General features: G+C 49.1%; 1 protein-coding gene across 1 annotated transcript in view; it reads left to right on the top strand.

Annotated features, from left to right (window-relative positions):
* Positions 1 to 4,347: 4,347 nt before the first annotated feature.
* The window catches only part of SLC18A2 (solute carrier family 18 member A2), a 61,906-nt gene continuing 48,128 nt past the window's right edge, over positions 4,348 to 18,125 (top strand). Inside the window, exon 1 of the mRNA XM_045291401.1 lies at positions 4,348 to 4,369. Within this exon, the coding sequence (XP_045147336.1) occupies positions 4,348 to 4,369 (22 nt within the window). The remainder of the gene's footprint in view (positions 4,370 to 18,125) is intronic.

Raw genomic sequence — 18,125 nt, 5'->3', positions numbered from 1 at the left:
CCCTGGCAGGGGCCGAAATGTTATCGCCATATCACTGCCACTGAGTCCCCCTCTCACTGGCTCACCAGCTTCGCTGTGGGGAGCAAGGGCTCAGGCCAGACCACAGGTCCCCTGGGAACTTTAGGATTGATAGATGCCCGGCCCACCTGAAACTGCCTGATCAGAGGCTCCAGGAGAGATGCCCATGAGCGGGGTGGGGGTGGGGGACTATGTGGTCTGGTCTCTTGATTTTTGTCACTCAAGCTGCTGCTGCTGTTCCCCCGGCTGGAGTTGAGGACTCAGAGTAACAGAGACAGGGCTGAAGACCAGCAAGCTGTCAAAGGAAGAGAGCGAGAAAGGCCTGGTGCTTCCTTGGGGGGAGGCACTATTGTGGCAGAGGGGCTGGAGTTCTGGACCTAGTGTGCGCCCCCTGTGAAGGGTCTCATAAAAGTGTAGGCCCACTTCTGGGTCCTGCAGACAAGCTGGGGGTGTCCCTTGTTATAGAAGAGGAGCAGCTGCTTTGGTGGGTGCTCTGGTCTCCAGGATGCTGGAGGATGGACAGGCATCTGGTCTCTCCCCATCTCAGGGGCAGTTCCAGCCTTTCTGTTGCTCGGGCCAAATAGCTGCCTTGGGGGCTGTCTTGATTCCACCTTCTTCTCCTGTCCACTTATTTGAGAGGCGCCAGGGCTGTGCTGAATAAACTGCCCAGGCATGAGCTGACCATGCAGTGGTCTTGAATGACTACTGTGGGTCTGGCACCAGAGGATAGTCCCCAAAGAGGCACTCACCTAGTGAGTCTGCATGCCTGCTTGCTGAGTGTAGGCACATCCAGCTCTGGTGGGGGCCCAGAACCCTCCCCTCCCCACCTATGGTTGATAGGCGTTCAGACTGAATGGGGTTTTCACTGTGACCCTCCAGCCCACGCTCCTGGAAGGCTTCTGGAGCTGTCCAGGGTGGGAACCGCCTGGGCAGCTCAGCTGTTGCCATGGGGACTGATGGGCCTCTCCGTTGAGCAGTGAACTTTGAAATTGACTTAGATACAGGACAACAAAGGACACCTCAGCCTTGGATGCAAATTGTGGTTCCTTTTAATCCTTTCAGGCCCTTTACTGCGCTTCTTTTGTTCTTGCCACTTAGATCAGAGAAGAAACCCCTTTCAAATGCTATAAAATCAAAACATAAGCAATTAAGGGACCCTCTTTGAGGTTCAGATCCCTCATTAGTCTCTTCAAAAAGCAGGTGTTTTGGTGGGAGACAGAGAGGTCTGTGGAAAGGCTGGCGGAGCCATAGTTAGCAGCTCCCTCACGTGTTGCGCATGTACAGATACGACCTGAGCTCCCAGGCAGGTGTGGGGATTCCCTGTGGACAGGCCCCAGGGATCTCCTCTCTCTCAGAGCATCTGCGCTAGGCCATGCCCTGAAAGCCGGGTCCCAGTAGGATCAGGAGATGGCCGTAGCCCAGGGCTTTTCTGTTCTTCCTCCACCCCGCCTTTCTCCCTGGCTCCCTTCTTGCTTCCTTCCTTCCTCCTTTCTCCTTGCTTTGGTGACGTGTTTAAGATTTTTGTCTAGATTCACTATATGTGTATAGTGACTATATAGTGAATATAGATATGTATATATGATCAGGATGATCATATCGTGAATATATTTAGAGTGGTTATATAGTGAACATTACTAGATGTGATAGTGAATATAGACAGTCAGTACATATACAGTGAATCTATATATTGAGTATAGATAGTGAATAAACATAGTACATAATAAATATATATAGTGAATGTACATGGAGACTCTATACAGTGAGTAAACATGGTGAACATACATATGTATATGTATATATATCTCAAACTCAGTGCAATGGCGTCAACTCTGACTCATGGTAATCCTGTAGGACAGGGTAGAACTGCCCCTATGGGTCTCTGAGACTGGATTCTTCACAAGAATAGGAAGCCTCATCTTTCTCCTTCAGAGCTGCTGGTGGTTTCTAACTCCTGACTGCCAATGAATAAGCACTATATGTAGTTACGTATGTATATATATATACGTTGAATATAACATAGCTAAACTTACCGTCATTGTGTGGACTCCAACTCAAAGTGACACTTAGGACCGAGAAGAACTGCCTCCTGCCTCGTTGGGTTTCCAAGGCTGTAAATCTATAGGAACTGACAGCCTCATTTTTGTCTCAAGGAGTGGCTGATGGGCTTGAACCACTGACCTTGTGTGGTTAGCAGCTCATTGTGTAGCCCACTATGTCACCAGGGCTCCTGCATTGTACCACCAGAGCTCTTTAAATAGAACACAATATTAAAAAGAGTTTAACCTGTGCCTCTTTGCCTTTTTGGTGGAGCTGTTAGAAGGTTTTAAATCACCTACATTTCTGGTTTTTTGGTTTGCATTATATTCCCATTGAACAGCACTAGGATAAAACGTCAGTGCTGGAAGGGGCCTTGAAGTTATTCTGTCCACAATCCAACCTGAACTAGAGGGGAACAGTGCCTTGTCCCAGGCCACAAGAGTTTGAAAGGAGGGCAGTAAGGATTGGCTACCTTCCTCCTGGAACTTCCTGGTTCAGGGGCAAAGGCTGTTTGACACTGCTGGTGCCAATAGGTGGTCCTTGGTGACTGAGGCCCCTGGGAGGGGCTACCAAGCTGAGGCCACAGCTTTGTGGAGCCTCCTTCGCCTCCTACCCAGAGTGGTCTTCACCCACTTGCTATGCAGACTGCGCACCCAGACATCCGCAGGGCAGGAACCTCCCGTGTGCAATCAATAGCCCAATAGGGCAGGCTGCGAAGAGCCAAACCTAATTATTTTGTTCAGAAACTTGTCTGTAACTAAAAGCCATCTGAGAAATCACTGCCACCCTCTCGGAGGGGGGAGAGAAATCCAGTCACGACGTTCAAATTGGATTTTTATCGACTGTTATCTTGCTATAGATGTTGTTGCCCTGCAAAGTCTCGGCTTGGATATGCGACAGAACCAAGACCACGCACAGAGCGGAGAGCTTGTCCGCGAGTCTCTGCAGAAGCCGCCCAGGTGGCCCAGCTGCTGTTGTCATGGTGAATCCCAGGGCTCCTTCCCTCTGAGGAGCATCGCAGACAAACCCCTTCTTTAAAGGAGGACTCTAGTCCCCTCCACACCCCGGATGTGGGCCAAGTGCTCATGGGGGAGAAAAGACTGAGAGGTGAGACTCTTGAAAATTAGTTAGGGGTTATAAGAGCTGTAAGAGCCCCCAATAAAATGATCTTTAAAAAAATTAGGGTGACTACACTATTGCATTAGGAAAAAAATGGAAACTTGCGGAGTGCCTGAACATAAGCCCTTCAAAATGTAGACGGTTCACCCTTACAGGGGAATACCAGGTAGCCGTTCAGAGGGCTTGGTGCCTACACGGAGAAGTCTTCAGGATGTCATTCTTCTGCAAAACCCAAGCTCACAGGACAGAGTGTCACCCTCAGGAAAGTCCCTCGACTTGGTATGGCTGGGTCAAGGGCAGGACGTTTTCCATTTGGGGGGTGGAGTCTATTTCAAAACCCTTCCCTCCAATTCCTCTGTCAGGGGTGGGTGGGTAGGGGCTCAAGCCAAAGTCTGGGCTCCACGAGAGATGAAAGGGGTGACTGTGATAGGTAGGTTTATTCTGCCAAGCTGGCCAATGAACACATGTGAGATTAATTGAAGAGCGAAGAGATAAATGGTTCAGTGAGCCTCGCCTTTCTTGTCTCTTGTTCTTTGATGATCGGACCAGTGTGTGGCTACCTTAGCTGGTCCTCTGCCTAAATTTGCAAGCTACCTGTGGGACACCTAACCCGTGGACTGTGTCGCTGTAGTTTGAGGTTCCTTCAGGACCTGCTTCACCAGCTACTGGAGTATACATTGCTTGAGCTGGGGACTGTCGGGCCCTGTCATCTGACTGACTGTTGGTGACCTGCCTTGCTGTTTGCTGCCTGTGGCCGGATGGCCTGAATTACTCTACAGAGGACTACCCGGTGGTCCTCAAGACTTGAAGGACTGTCAGTGTATTAGTTGTCTCATGGAAGTTAGTTGCACTGAGCCATTTGTACTGCTTTATAGCTTAATTAACTGTTTATTTGCATATATATAAATCATTAATGCCCTGGGTTTGTTTCTCTAGAGAACCCTGTCTAACATAGTAACTATTGGACTTCAGGGCCGGAGGAAATGGCATTGCGGCCTCAGGGGGCAGAGGCACCAACATGTCCTCTCCCAAGAAGGTGGGGGAACTCCCTGCTGGGTGTCCAGTGCCTCAGAAACCCACTGTGTGTAGATATCACAGCCAGCCAGGCCTCCTCAGAGTGACTATTCTGGGGAGTGTTGGCCTCGTAAATCGGAGGTTCCGGGATCTCTCAAGATGCCCGCTGTAAAGCTGAGAGGTACGTTCACCCTCAGAAAAGTAGCTTCCTCTTGTTGGCTGAGGACATCTCTGTTGGCGGCACCCGGTCCCGAGTGGCTCTGAATGGGAACCAGCTACGAGCAAAGGCATCCCTCTCTCCAAACGAGGCTCGGCCGCTCCCTCGTTGGGGCCTGAGCTGAAGGTGTGGCAGCAGGACTGGAAGGCAACATGGGCAGAAACGTGTGTGCCCACCGACCAGCCCTTCCCCCCGCCCCCTCCAGAGGGTGGGGAGGTGCTGGGGACTCTCAAACTCCCTGCCAACGAATTGACTCACAGAGGACAGAGTAGCACTGTCCCTGGGGGTTTCTGAGACGGTACCTAGCTCTTCATGGGAGCAGAAGCTTCATCGTTGTCCCTTGGGTGGTGGGCAGTTTTAAAACGCTGACTTTGAGGTTAGCAGCCTAATGTGTAACCACTACATTACCAGGACCTTTTTTTCTGGTAACTCCAAACCCATACATCTCAGGACAGGCGGAAACGTGCCGCCGTCGAAGTAATGCCGGGTCACAGCAGCCCTACAGGGACAAGGAGCAACTGGCCCTGTGTGTTTTGGAGGCTGTACATCTTTGAGTAGAAAGCCACGTTTTCCTCCCATGGAGTGGCTGGTGGTTTCAAACTGCTGACCTCGAGGTTAGCAGCCCCACCTATAACCCGCTATGGATTCACATTTGAGTAGTCACCAAAACCTGTGTGGCCATCTTCCCTATAGGCTTTGGGGTACCCCAAAATGCTGAGTGACTCCGATCTAGCCTCTCACTTTACCAGGAAATGTTGTTGTTGTTGTTAGGTGCCATTGAGTCAGTCCAACCGAGAGAGACTATGCCCAACAGAAGGAAACCCTGCCTGGTCCTGCACCATCCTCACAATTGCTCCTATGCTTGAGCCCACCCTGGCGGCCAGGGTGTCCGTCCATCTCATTAAAGGCCTTCCTCTTTCCCGCTGCCCCTGCACTTCACCAGCATGAGGTTTGTTCCCCAGGGACTTGGTCTCTCCTGAAAACACGTACAACGTCTGTAAGACAAAGGCTTGCTGTCCTTGCCTCTGAGGAGCACTCTGGCCTGACTTCTTCTGAGACTTCGTCCTTTCATCAGGCCACGGCACTTTCTAGAGTCTTCTCCAACACCACGATTCGTTTCAGGTCTTCCTTCTTGGATGTCCCATTTTCACACGCATATGAGACAACAGCACATGCCACAGCTTCAGTCAGGCACATCTGAGTGCTCAAAGTAACACCCTGCTTTTCAACGCCCTCCAGAGGATGTACTGATGCAATGTGTCTCTGGATCTCTTAACTGCCACTTCCATGAACATCGATTGTAGACTCAAGCAAGACAAAATCTTTGATAATTTCAACTTTTTCTCATTTATTATGATGCTACCTGTTGATCCAGAGTCTTCTTGACATGAGTTTTAATCCATGCTGAAGGGTACAATCCTTTACCTTCATGAGCAAGCGCTTCAAGTTCCCCTCACCTTCAGCAAGCAAGGTTGTGTCATCTGCATATTGCAGGTTGTTAATAAGCCTTCCTCCAAATTCTGATGCCACACTCCTCATATAAGCCAATGTATTAGTCTGGGTAGACTAGGGAAATAAATCCACAGAAACTCAGATATGTATAAGAGACAGTTTTATATAAAGGGTAAGTGTACATTAAGAAAGCATCCAAACCCAGTGCTGTCCAAGCCCAATCTACAAAGTCCTCCTCCATCTCACAAAACACACGCAATGATGCTGACTGCAGGAGGAAAGCCGAATCAGTGTATGTGTAAGCATCTCAGCGCTGGCAGGGGTCTCCACACGGCTGCTCCAGCACCCAGTGCTGCATCAGGGTAGGTCCATGTGGCTTCTCTTTGGGGATGTCTTGCAGGAATTGAGCTTTGACAGCTGAAGCAGGGAACTAGCTAAGGCAGCTGCACCCTGGGTGGACCATCAGAAAGCAAGAGACCTGAGAACTAGAAAGGCAAGGGTCACTGAGCCACTTATCTTTCCGCCCTTCAATTAATCCCACATGTGTTTATCAGCCAGGTTGGCACAATAAACCTTAACGATGTCAGCCAGCTTCTCGGATTATTTGCTGAGCACAGAGCTTGAATAAAGTATGGTGAGAGGATACAACCCTGAAGCACACCTTTCCTGATTGGAAACCATGCAGGATTCTCTTGTTTTGTTCACACACCTACCTCTTGATCCATGTACAAATTCCATATGAGCACAATGAAGAGTTCTGGAATCCTCATTCTTCTCAAGGCCACCCACAGTTTATTATGGGTCCACACAGTCAAATGCTTTTGCAGTCAATAAAACACCAATAACCCTCTTCCTGTGGTTGTCTGCTTTGAGCCAAGATACATCTGCCTTTAGCAATGATATCCTTTCTTCCAAGTCCTATTCTGAATCCAGCCTGAGCCCTGTCAATGTACTGCTGGACATACATTGTATCCAATGCATTGTTGGATGATCTTCAACAATATTTTACTTGCATTTGATATCAATGATATAATGCAGTTTAAGCATTCTGTTGGATCACTTTTCTTAGGAATGGGTACAAAGATGGATCACTTCCAGGCAGTTGGCCAAGTCCCTGTCTTCCAAATTTCCTGGCATGGACGAGTAAGTGCTTCCAGTGCTTCAGCAACTTGTTGAAACATTCCAATGGGCATCCCGTCAATTCTTGGAGCCTTGGTTTTGACTAATGCTGTCAGCACAGCATGAATTTCTTTCTTCAATACCATTTGTTCTTGCTTATCCACTACCACCTGAAATGGTGAATGTCGACTAGTTCTTTGTTACAGTGACTCTGTGTTGTTTCCTTCCTCATTCAATATTTAGATGTCATGAGATGGTTGAAGTTTTCTTCTTGAGTTCTTTCCCTTCCAGACATGCTGAGGGTGCTCTTCCCTTTGGGGCTTCCAGTCCTAGGTCCTTGCACGTTTCGTTACGATATGTGCTTTGTTTTCTTGAGCTGCCCTTTGAGATGTTCTCTTCAGCGCTTTGATTCGATCCTTTCTTCCATCTGCTTTAGCTACTCTATAATTAAGAGCAAGTTTCAGAGTCTCTTCGGACGTCCACTTTTGATCTTTTTTCCCCTTTCCTGTCTTTTTAACGACCGTTTGTTTTCTTCGTGAACGGTTCTCTTAATGTCCCCCCACAGCTCATCGGGTCTTCTGTCATGAATGTTGAGTGCTTCACATCTGTTCTTGAGCTGTTCTCGAGATTCGGGTGGGATAGACTCAAGGTTGTGTTTTGGCTCTTGTGGACTTGTTTTTTGTTTTCTTCAGCTTTATCCTGAACTTAAGCAATTGATGGCCTGTCCCACAATGGGCTCCTGGTGTGGTTTTAGTGGCTGGCATTGGCCTTCTCCAGCATGTCTTCCCACAGGTGTAGTCAATTTGGTTTCTGTGTGCTCCGTCCACAGAAGGCCATGAGGATAGCCACCTTTTGTGTTGTTGAAAAAAGGTGTTTGCTGTGAACAGGAAATGCTGAGTGACTGTAATCTAGCCTCTCATCTCCAGGTGGACCCGCATGATGACCCAAGAAAGCAAAGTTCCAGGAGTTCAGCGTATGGTGGAGTGACATCTGGGCTCCAAGAGTTTTGATATCAGCTGTCTCCCATCCCCAAATGCCTCTGCCTATCTGGATATCTGGCCTCTGGGAGGGTGGGGTGGGGGGGTGTTTGCATCGTGATGAAATAACTGGGAGAAGCTCTGCTTGACGGTAGAAAACAGCAAGCTGGGACCTGGAGGGGACCCAGGCTCTGCACTCTGGCCCAAATGAGATTTTCTGGAGTTACGGCGTTAACAAGGCTTTCCTGCAACTCCCCAAGGCAGGAGACAGTCAATAAAATGCCCTGTCCCCACCTGCTTCCCGCTTCTCTGCCTAGACCCTGGGCATGGCTTTGGGGAAAGACTACAGTCCTTTTTGTCCACAGACTCTGATAGCCACAGTCCCCTGTTGGGAAGTAAGGAGAAAGGAGGTCAGGAGAGAGAGAAAGGAGGCTGGTGGGCTACTTTCTGCACTGCCCCCTAGGCTCCCAGGCTGCACTTCAAGAGAATGTTGCATTGGCCGCATTGCCAGCCCCCCAGCACCCACCCCTTCTGCGAGCCTCCCTTCAGGAGAAGGTGCCGAGCAGCTGGGAATGAGGACAGATGCCAAGGATGTTCCCAGCTATGTCTGGACAGAGTGCCAGGGGGAGGAATACTCAAACCTCAGGGAGTGGCCTCCCTGGAGGCCATGGGCCCCAGGGGCAGCTCAGGGAGGTAGGGGCTGGGGGTGGGTCTTGCGGTCCAAGTGGGAGGGGCCAAGCAGAGGCAGGCAGATGCTGGCTGTGATGCTGAGGTCTGTTGGGGTTGGCTGTGCTGTTAGCTCCAGGGTTGGGGCGACCCAATGCACAATGAAGCAAAGCACAGCCCAGTTCTTTGCGGTCCCCGTGAGTGGTTACAGATTGGGGGTCTTGAGAGCACCCTGTGTCAGAACTGACTGGCCTGAGGACAGGGGCGCATGGCTGGTAGAATTCTTATCTCCTGTGAGGGAACCTGGTAGGGTTGTGGTTACATGTTGGGCCGCTAACTAGAAGGTCAGCAAATCAAAACCATCAGCCACCCCTTGAGAGAAAGATGGGACTTTCACCCCTGTAAACAGTTGCAACCTGAGAAACTCACAGGGACAGCTCTACCCTGTCCTATCGGGTCACTAGGAGTCAGCCTCGACTCGATGGGAGGGAATTTTGGGGTTTGGTGTGGGAGATCCTGGTTTGGTTTGTGGCCAATGTTCATCCTAGGCATAGCCTCACCCTGTCTGTCAAGTTCCCATGAGCCCTAGCAGACTTCAGCAGCACTTCCAGCCTAAGGTGGCTGAGGAAGAAAGGCCTGGGAGTTCGCTCTGGCAAACCAGATAGTGAAAAGGGGTGGGGGGGGCAAGGGGATCAGGGTCTGGGTCTCCTACCCACCCTTGGTCTACACGGTGAGCAAGGAGACCAGCAGATCTGTCCTTTCCCCAGAATCGCCAGAGGCTCCCAACGGCTCGGCGAACGAAGGCCCGACATCCACTTCAGCCCACTGCCAGCAAGGCACTCACAGCGACTCTCCAGGACACAGTGGAACTGTCCCAAAGAGTTTCCCTGGATGCCACCGTGACTGCAGCAGACCCACAGCTTTCTCCCACGGAGCCTTGTGGGGTCAATCGCCAGCCTGTCAGTGAGCAGTGGCTCAGCCAGGGTCCCCTGGGATCCGATCAAGGGTGGGATTTTCAGGAGGGTTCCAGCCAACCCTGAAAGCCAGGCAGAAGGGCTGAGACATGTGGTATGAAGAGCCCCCTGAGGCTCTTGAGCTTGGAGAGACTCCCCCCCGAGAGGGTGCTTTGTAGACATCAGCTGAGTCACTGCCAGCTGGAGGCCGCCCTGGTCCTGGAGGGGCCAGCCAGGGGGCTGCTGGAGCCGCAGGAGGGGTTACAGGGCCAGGAGGGAGGGGGAGGGAGGTGTGGGGCTTCAGAGAGCATTGGAGCGGTTTGTCAGAGCTCAGCTCTGCTGATGTAAATGTGTCTGTGTTGGCTCCTGGACATTTGAGTGGATGCAAATTGGGTTGTGATCCAAAAGGTCAGCAGTTTGAAACCCCCTGCTGCTCCACAGGAGAAAGACAGCACTTTCTAGCCCCATAAAGAGTCATGGGGCAAGTCCACCCTGCTCCCTACAGGGGCCCTAGGAGTCGGCGTGGACTCAGTGGCAGTGAGTTTGCTTTCTGGCTTGGGGGCTCCTCTGGCCCAGAGCAGGAGGGGCAGCTGAGGGGCAAGGCTCTGCCTCAGTAGGAGCAACATAGGGACACAGATTGGGGCTGGGAGGAGGGTGCTACAGGCAACTGTGGGGGTGGGGAGGGGGCTTACGGGATCCAATTATTTGGGGGCAGAGACGGCTGTCCCTTGTTGCATCATACATTGGGTGGGTTTGGGTCGGTTAATGGGATGACAGGAAAGAGGTTTTCCAAGTCAAAGCAGTGGGGGAGATGATGAAGGTAGGTAGAGGAAGGGGGTGGATCTTCGGGCAGATGAGGTCACTTCTGCAAAGGTGTGCCTGGGCAGTGTGCCTCCCTGGGCCCTCAAGGAGACAGGGCAAGAGGTCCTGCGGAGAGAACCAGCCATTGCGCGCCCTGCTGATGGCCTCTTTGCCTGAGTGACCAGAGCGCTTGCCTCAGCCGCAGGCATTTGCTGATTATGTATTGCCCTGTCACAGCACACTGTGTGGAGCTCCCGGGACACAGGGGCCAGTACCATCCTGAAAGCCCTGCCCATGCTGAGCATCCAGCAGGGAGGGGTGGAGAAGCCCAACATTAACCAGCGGCACTTTAGTCCAGTGAGATTAGAACGAGAGGTTTAGGGACCTACCAATGCAGACTGGGGACAAGGGCTTAAGACCTACTTGCCCTGAGATATAATCGCTTAGTGTGTAGGTGTGTCTCTCTTGTGTGGAATGAACTAGATCAAAAGGGGGACAGTCTCGGAGGCAGCAAGCCCTGCTGCTCAAAAGCCCCCGCGTAGGAAGAGCAAGCAGAAGAAGCGTGTGTGAATGGAGCCCAGAAAGAAGACGAAGGAAGACAAGAAGGAGGGGAGCAGACAAGGGAGGAGGAAAAGCTTCCTAGCCAGAAGGGACAGAGCGAGGAAAGCAACGGGGCAGAGAGCCCTCCTGCAAGGAGCCCCGTTACTGGAAGCAGAGGGTGTGGAGGCTATGGAGCCCCAACCAGATAGGGCCTCCCAGACCAGAAGGCGGGGACCGGGAGGTCCATGATGACATCTGAGTCATGTGGCAGCCTAGAGACGTCCAAGGGGATCGGAGGAAAAGGGACACTGTGACCCATGAGAGTAGCTGGGCCTCATGGAAGACATTGGAAGTCCACCTCCCACCCCCACCCCTGCTCCCGCGCAGAGAGTGGTGTGACCTCAGGCTCTCTCGGGCTGATGAGGAAGGGGGATTGTGGGAGGGTAGGTGGACGTCAGAGAAGCCACTGGGGACAGTTTTGATAGTCTAGGTGAGAGAGGACGATGGAGACACGTCAAGCTAATCACAGCCTCCAATGGTGGCCACTGTCCTCAGAAAGGGCAGTGATTCTATTAAAGTGCCCAACCTGGAGACCCGCACGGTGCCGATAACGGTCTGGGGCCAGCTAATCCCGTGATTGAATTATTAAGTTAGAACATCTATGTCTTAATTTCATTGGCGGTCAGCAAGGCATCCTTCAAGTAAATTGACATTGGCTTTGCCATTACCTCTTAAAACCTGAACAATCCATTTGGTTAAATTTTATAGGGAAGAAAAAAAAAGGCCTTTCTCAGGGCAGATGCGGAAGAGCTCAGCCAAGTACGACAAGAGCCTACTTTTCTTTCTCTTTTCCAATTGTGGCTTCATTCTTGCTGTACTTGTTAGACATTTGGAAGATGTGGGTAGACGTCCCCACCCCACCCCCCGCAACTGAATGAGGCAGAGCTGACTAAGACCACCCAGGAGCTTGAGAGGCGTGTTTTGTTCAGCGGGGTCCCCAGGGAAAGGCAAAGAAGTGGTGTCTTGTATTTGGGGATCAATGACAGTCTATAACATTTTTCTAGAAGCAAGGATGGTGACCCTTGGTCTCATGGACTTTGGACGTGTTGTCAGAAGAGACCAGTCCCTGGAGAATGGCTCAGTGACGAATGGGGACGTGGAAAAAGAGGAGGACCTTTGACAAGCTGGATTGACACAGTGGCCCCCCAGATGGACTGACACATAAGAATATTTGTGAAGATGGCACAGGACTGGCTCTTGGTCACCTGAGCATGTGCTACACCACGTGCTGTTGGTTGCGTTGCTGCCTAGGCTGCTAATAGTCACGGACTTCGCAAATGTTTTGGCGTTTTAGCCACCGTCTCGTGGCGAGCAGTACTTGTGAATCTGTGTCAGTAACTTGTTTTGAGAAAAAAGGAGTAATTAAAGGAAAAGAAGAGGGGAGGGGAAAGGCTTCCGCTCACTCATAATGTTGTAATTCCATGTAGGCTGATTTTACAAGACAATTGTTTTTGTAAAGCCTTTCGACATTGAGTTGCGTTGTTAGTAACCAGGTGGAAGGCTTTTGGTTGCTGTTAGTCGTCTTATGCTGTAGGAGTCCTGGTGGGTCATGGGGTACAGCCTTGGGCTGCTAACCCCAAGGTTAGCCGCTGAGAAACACCAGCTGCTCCCTGGGAAAACGATGAAGCTTTCTCAGTCGGAATTAATTTGGCGGCAGTGAGATTCTTGTAATCTGAGAAATATTACATTTAAGAAATGTTTATATTTATAACATATTCTGTGGGTGGGTGAAGGGAGATGTCGGACAGGGCAAGATATGACAAAATAACAATTTATAAACTATCAAGGGCTCATGAGGGAGGGGGAAGCGGGGAGGGAGGGGAAAAATGAGGACCTAATACTGGGGGTTTAAGTGGAGAGAAAATGTTTTGAGAATGATGAGGGCAATGAATGTACAAATGCGCTTTACACAATTGATGTGTGTATGGATTGTGATAAGAGTATGTGTGTATGGATTGTGATAAATCATTTAAATAAAATGATTTTTTTTAAAAGTGATAATAAATATGACTAAGGATTTTCTATGGCCCAGCAAGGGAGAAGGTCCGTGGGGAAGGTGAGAACATGAATGACAGGTTAAAGAGGTGAAATGGCCCATCGTGCCACTGCGTCGTAGTATTGTTCTATGTCTGCCTATTTTGTCTAGATGTTTCACCGATAGTTGAGAAGAGCATGCATTTCTCCAAACTATGACTGTGGACTTGTCTACTTCTCCTGTTAATCCTGTCTGCTTTTGTTTCATCTATAACCGAAAGGTTGGTAATTCCAACCTACCAGATGGAGGAAGGGGAGGCTATTTGCTCCCAGAATGATTCACACTTTCAGAAACTCTAAGCTTTACCCTTTCAGGTAAGGAGAGGTTCCACTCTTGTCCTTATCTGACCCTTGTAGGGTCATTTGGAGTCAGAACCAAGTCAATGGCAATGGGTTTGGTTTGGGTTTTATCATCAGGTGGAGTTCTCGGTGGGACAAATCGTGACGCACTCAGCTCCTTGTCAAAAGGCTGGTGGTTCAAATCCGTCCAAAGACACCTTGTGGGAAGGCCTGGTGATCTACTTCTGAAAGGTCACAACCACGGAGGACCCTCTAGGCAGTTCTACTCTGAAACACATGGGCTCACCATGAGTTGCAATCAACTCAGTGGCAACTGATTTGGATTTTGGTTTGTTATTCTCAGGTGCATGCACCTTAGGATTGATGTATCTTCCTGTTGAAGTGAGCCCTTTCTTCAGGATGAAGATGCCTTCTTGCTCTCTCTTAAGATGCTCCTCTGAAATCTTTCTCACCTGACATTACTACACAGGGGCCCCTTTAGCTGTCTGATCCTGAACATAGGCATCCTATCTTCTCCATCCATCCATTTACTCTCTACCACCATCTTTACATTTTAAGGGTGGCTCTTATAGGTGGAAGCATTAAGAATTGTACCTTCTAACCTCCCTCTGACAATTTCTGTCTTTGAATTAAAGTGTCCGTGGACATTTAATGTGATTCTTCATATAACTGGCTGGAAATCCATCATTTAATGTTTTATTTTCTACTTGCCTCCTCTCCCTGCCTTGTGTTTCTCCATTTTAAATGGAGAGTTGTGAAATGTCCCATTCATCTCCGTTTTCCCTTCCGTAGTTGAGCTAGTCTTCTGCGTCTGATGTTGACAGCGGTTGACCTCGGGCTTGCAATGTACCTCCTCAACCTCCCACCATTCCTTGTAGTTAATAATGTGCAACTTCACTCGGAATACAGAAATCTGGGCCATCGCCTCGACACCTTGGGAGTTACCATTGCCATAGATAATGAGCGCTATGTCACCAGCCCCTTAGACAATGATCTACTTTCAATTTTAAGTAAACAGTTGTAAAGAAGGTAAGAGGGAAACTTTTTTAAAGAAATGGCTTTTGCACTTAGGAGCTGGATGCTTACCTTTTCAGATGCTCTTCCTTGTTTGCTGAAGCTCCGTGTGCTTCTCTGGTACCACTTTCCTTCGGGCAGGCTCAAGACAGAGCCAGTGCCTGAGTCAGTTCTGCAGATGGGCTGTCAGATAGTACAGCCCACCCAGAACTGAAAATCTTTTCATTTCTTGGGCAGCCGTGTCTACAGGCCCTGTGTGATGCTCACAGCTTTGGAGTGGTGGCGGCGGTGGTGGCTGCTGGTGTGCAGAGAGTTGAATTAAATGACCTGCCTTGGTTTCAGGCACACCATCACCAGTCCTCACAAAGCCCCTCTCCTCACTGGTGTTGACTCCCTATCTCACCCCAGACCCCCACTCTGAGGCCAGCCACTCCAAGAAGGCATCCAGCCCTTGGACTTGATACAGATCCTTGAAACTCATGAAGCCTTCACGATATGTAGTGGGGCTCTGTGTGCTTTCAATGTACAAGTATTGGATTGTCTTATAGAAGTTGCTCTCCTCCTTCTCTCTGATCTCAAGATTTGGTAAAATCTGCCCACAGTGATGTGAGTAACGGAGCGTGTTCCTTCGAATGGCTGCCTGGCACTCTCCAGGGGACATCCTCCCCAGGGGACGTCCTCCCCAGGGGGCATCCTCCCCAGGGGACGTCCTCTAGGCTTTACTTACTTATTCCTTCCTGATGGAAACCTGCCTGCCTACACCCACCATTGCTGCAGACACCATTGCCATGGCTGTCCTTGTGCATGTCCCCTTAGGGCCAGAGCAGGGATTTCCTGAAACACAGTGAGTGATGAAATTGCTGGACCAGAGGGTTTGAACTTTTTGCTGAATTCCACCAAGTACTTCTCGGTTGCTTTTCATAGAGACCACACCAGTCCCCGCCTCAACCCCAGAGGAAAGGTGCCCCGTTTCCTTGAATCTTCACCAACCAATGGCATTATCCAACTCCCTAATTTTTGACAGTCCAGTGGGAGTAGAGCTGTAGCCATTGTCACTTGGATTGGCATTTCTCTGATAACTAGTGAACTTGACTGTCTCTTCATGGGCTTGGGAGCCTTTTGAGCATCCTCTTCTGTGGACAGCCCGTGTCTGTCCTGGGCTTGGCTCTCCCTTTTGTACCCCACGTTAATGAGGTGATAGAGCAGGTTTTGCTAGCCTTGGTGTCCCTGTGACTTCAGGGTCACTTTGTTCATCTTTGCTTTAAGCCATCATTTGCATTTCACAGTCTAATGAACACTGAGTTAGTTTATTGTGCCAACCTGGCTGATAAACTCATGTGGGATTAATTGAAGGGCGGAGGGATAATTGGCCCGGTGAGCCTCGCCTTTCTAGTTCTCGGGTTTCTTGGTCTCTGATGGTCAGACCGGGGTGCAGCTGCCTTAGTCAGTTCCCTGCTTTCACCGTCAAGGCTCACTTCCTGCAAGACTTCCCTGAGGAGAAACCACAAGGACCTACCCTGATGCAGCCCTGGGTGCTGGAGCAGCCGTGTGGAGACCCCTGCCAGCGCTGAGATGCTTACACATTCACTGACTCAGCTTTCCTCCTGCAGCCAGCATCATTGTGTCTGTTTTGTGAGATGGAGGAGGACTTTTGTGGATTGGTATCAGACATATGGGTTAATGTTGGACTTGTGGGCTTGGGCAGCACTGGGTTGGGATGCATTCTTGATGTGCACTTAACCTTTAGGTAAAACTCTCTCTTATACTACATGAGTTTCTGTGGATTTGTTTCTCTAAAGTACCTAGACGAACACAAACACCCAGGGAATAAGTTTGTTCCAAGTTCTTTGGGACCGCATGGTTTTCTCCACCGACATCTTCCATGCATTCAGTGCTCTTGATTTTCCAAAAAACGAAGAGTCCTTAATGAGCACTTATTATGTGCCAGGTTCTACTCAAAGATTATCTGGGGCATGAGGACATCCAGAGTGTGAAAAGAAGAGACGGTATTTGTGTCAGAGAAAGCCGTGTTCATCCGTGCTCCAAAAGTCTCCCCACCCATCTCCTTAAATTAACATTCCTTTTTTAAAAAATGTAATTTTATTATGGGCTCTTACAGCTCTTATCACAATCCATCCATCCATCCATTGTGTCAAGCACATTTGTACATATATTGCCATCATCATTTTCAAAACATTTTCTACTTCAGCCCTCCTTCACCCTCCTTCCCTCATGAATCCTTGATAATTTATAAATTTTTGTCCATGTCTTATACTGACTGCTGCCCCCCTTGACACTCTTTTCTGTTGTCTGTCCCCCTGGAAGGGGGTTATATGTAGATCATTGTGATAGGCTCACCCTTTCCCCCCACTGTCCCCTTCCCCTCCTGGTATCGCTAATCTCATTATTGGTCCTGAGGGGTTTGTCTGTCCTGGATTCCCTGTGTTCCCAGCTCATATCTGTACCCATGTACATGCTCTGGTCTAGCTGGATTTGTAAGGTAGAATTGGGTCATGGTAGTTGGCGGCAGGGGGGTTGGGGTGGCGGGGGGCAGAAGCATTAAAGAACTAGAGGAAAATTGTGTTTCCTCTGTGTTATACTGCACCCTGACTGACCCGTTTCTTCCTTTTGACCCTTCTGTAAGGGATGTTCAATTGTCTACAGATGTACTTTGGGTCTCCACTCCGCCCTCTCCCTCATTCCCACTGCTATGATTTTTTGTTCTGGGTCTTTCATGCCTGATACCTGATCCCATCAACACCTCATAATCACACAGGCTGGGGTGCTTCATCCATGTGGACTTTGTTGCTTCTCAGTTAGATGGCTGCTTGTTTATCTTCAAGCCTTTAAGACCCCAGACAATTTATCTTTTGATAGCTAGGCACCATCAGCTTTTTTCACCACATTAAGGATGGCATTTCAAACATGATTTCCTTTTTTACGTCTACACATATTATTTATCAAAACTCCTATCATCTGCAGGAATTATTATTTTTGTTATAATAATACAATTCTATAGAAGAGATTTATACTTAGAACCTGATGTATATGAATGTATGCAGATGTTTGCTGCAGTTCATATGATAGGCAAGGATTTAAATGATGCAAAGCACACCCTGTTGTGTGGCTGGCTCTTGGGGACTGTGAAGTTGATTCTGACTCTGAGCAACCTTATAGCACAGAGTAGAGTGTCTATAAGGGACTGTAGGGGTGCCTAGATTGCCCTCTTTTTGGGAGCAGGTCACTAAGTCTTTGTCCAGAAGAGGCCACTTTTCCATTAGCAGACGATTGCATAACCACTGGGCCTCCAGGGCTCCAGGTAAGTGTTTATTAGAGAAGGATAAAGTTGTGTTGGCAATAGAATGAAAAAATACTTTGGAGGTTTAAAGAAAATACCAGTTTTTTGACTGTTGAAGTGAAACTTGTTCATGTTTTTAAATAGAGTATGATAGTGTGACATTTTGACCACATTTATAATTTATCATGTGTCTGTATCACCGCTTTATTATATTTCTATTATATAAAAGAGTAATATTATAATATTTGAATTTATTTTATTTTTCAACAGTTCCATGGGCATGTAATTCACACATCATACAATCCAACAGTTCAATTACATCATGAAGAGTTGTACAATAATCGGCACAATCAGTAATAATTTTTGAATTTAGATGCCAATTGGGATAATCATCAGGCCGCTAAAACAGCAAGACTAGTGGTTGGAACCCACAGGGGGAGAAGGAGAGGGCTGTTTGTTCTAAGAAGCAGCCCTACGCTCTCATAGAGCACGTCTCTGAGTCAGAA

The sequence above is a fragment of the Echinops telfairi genome, unplaced genomic scaffold, assembly GCF_000313985.2.
Source record: "Echinops telfairi isolate 266 unplaced genomic scaffold, ASM31398v2 ScPeMD7_70;HRSCAF=299, whole genome shotgun sequence".
NCBI classification, from domain to species: Eukaryota; Metazoa; Chordata; class Mammalia; order Afrosoricida; family Tenrecidae; genus Echinops; species Echinops telfairi.
This window is presented reverse-complemented; position numbering and strand designations above follow the sequence as displayed.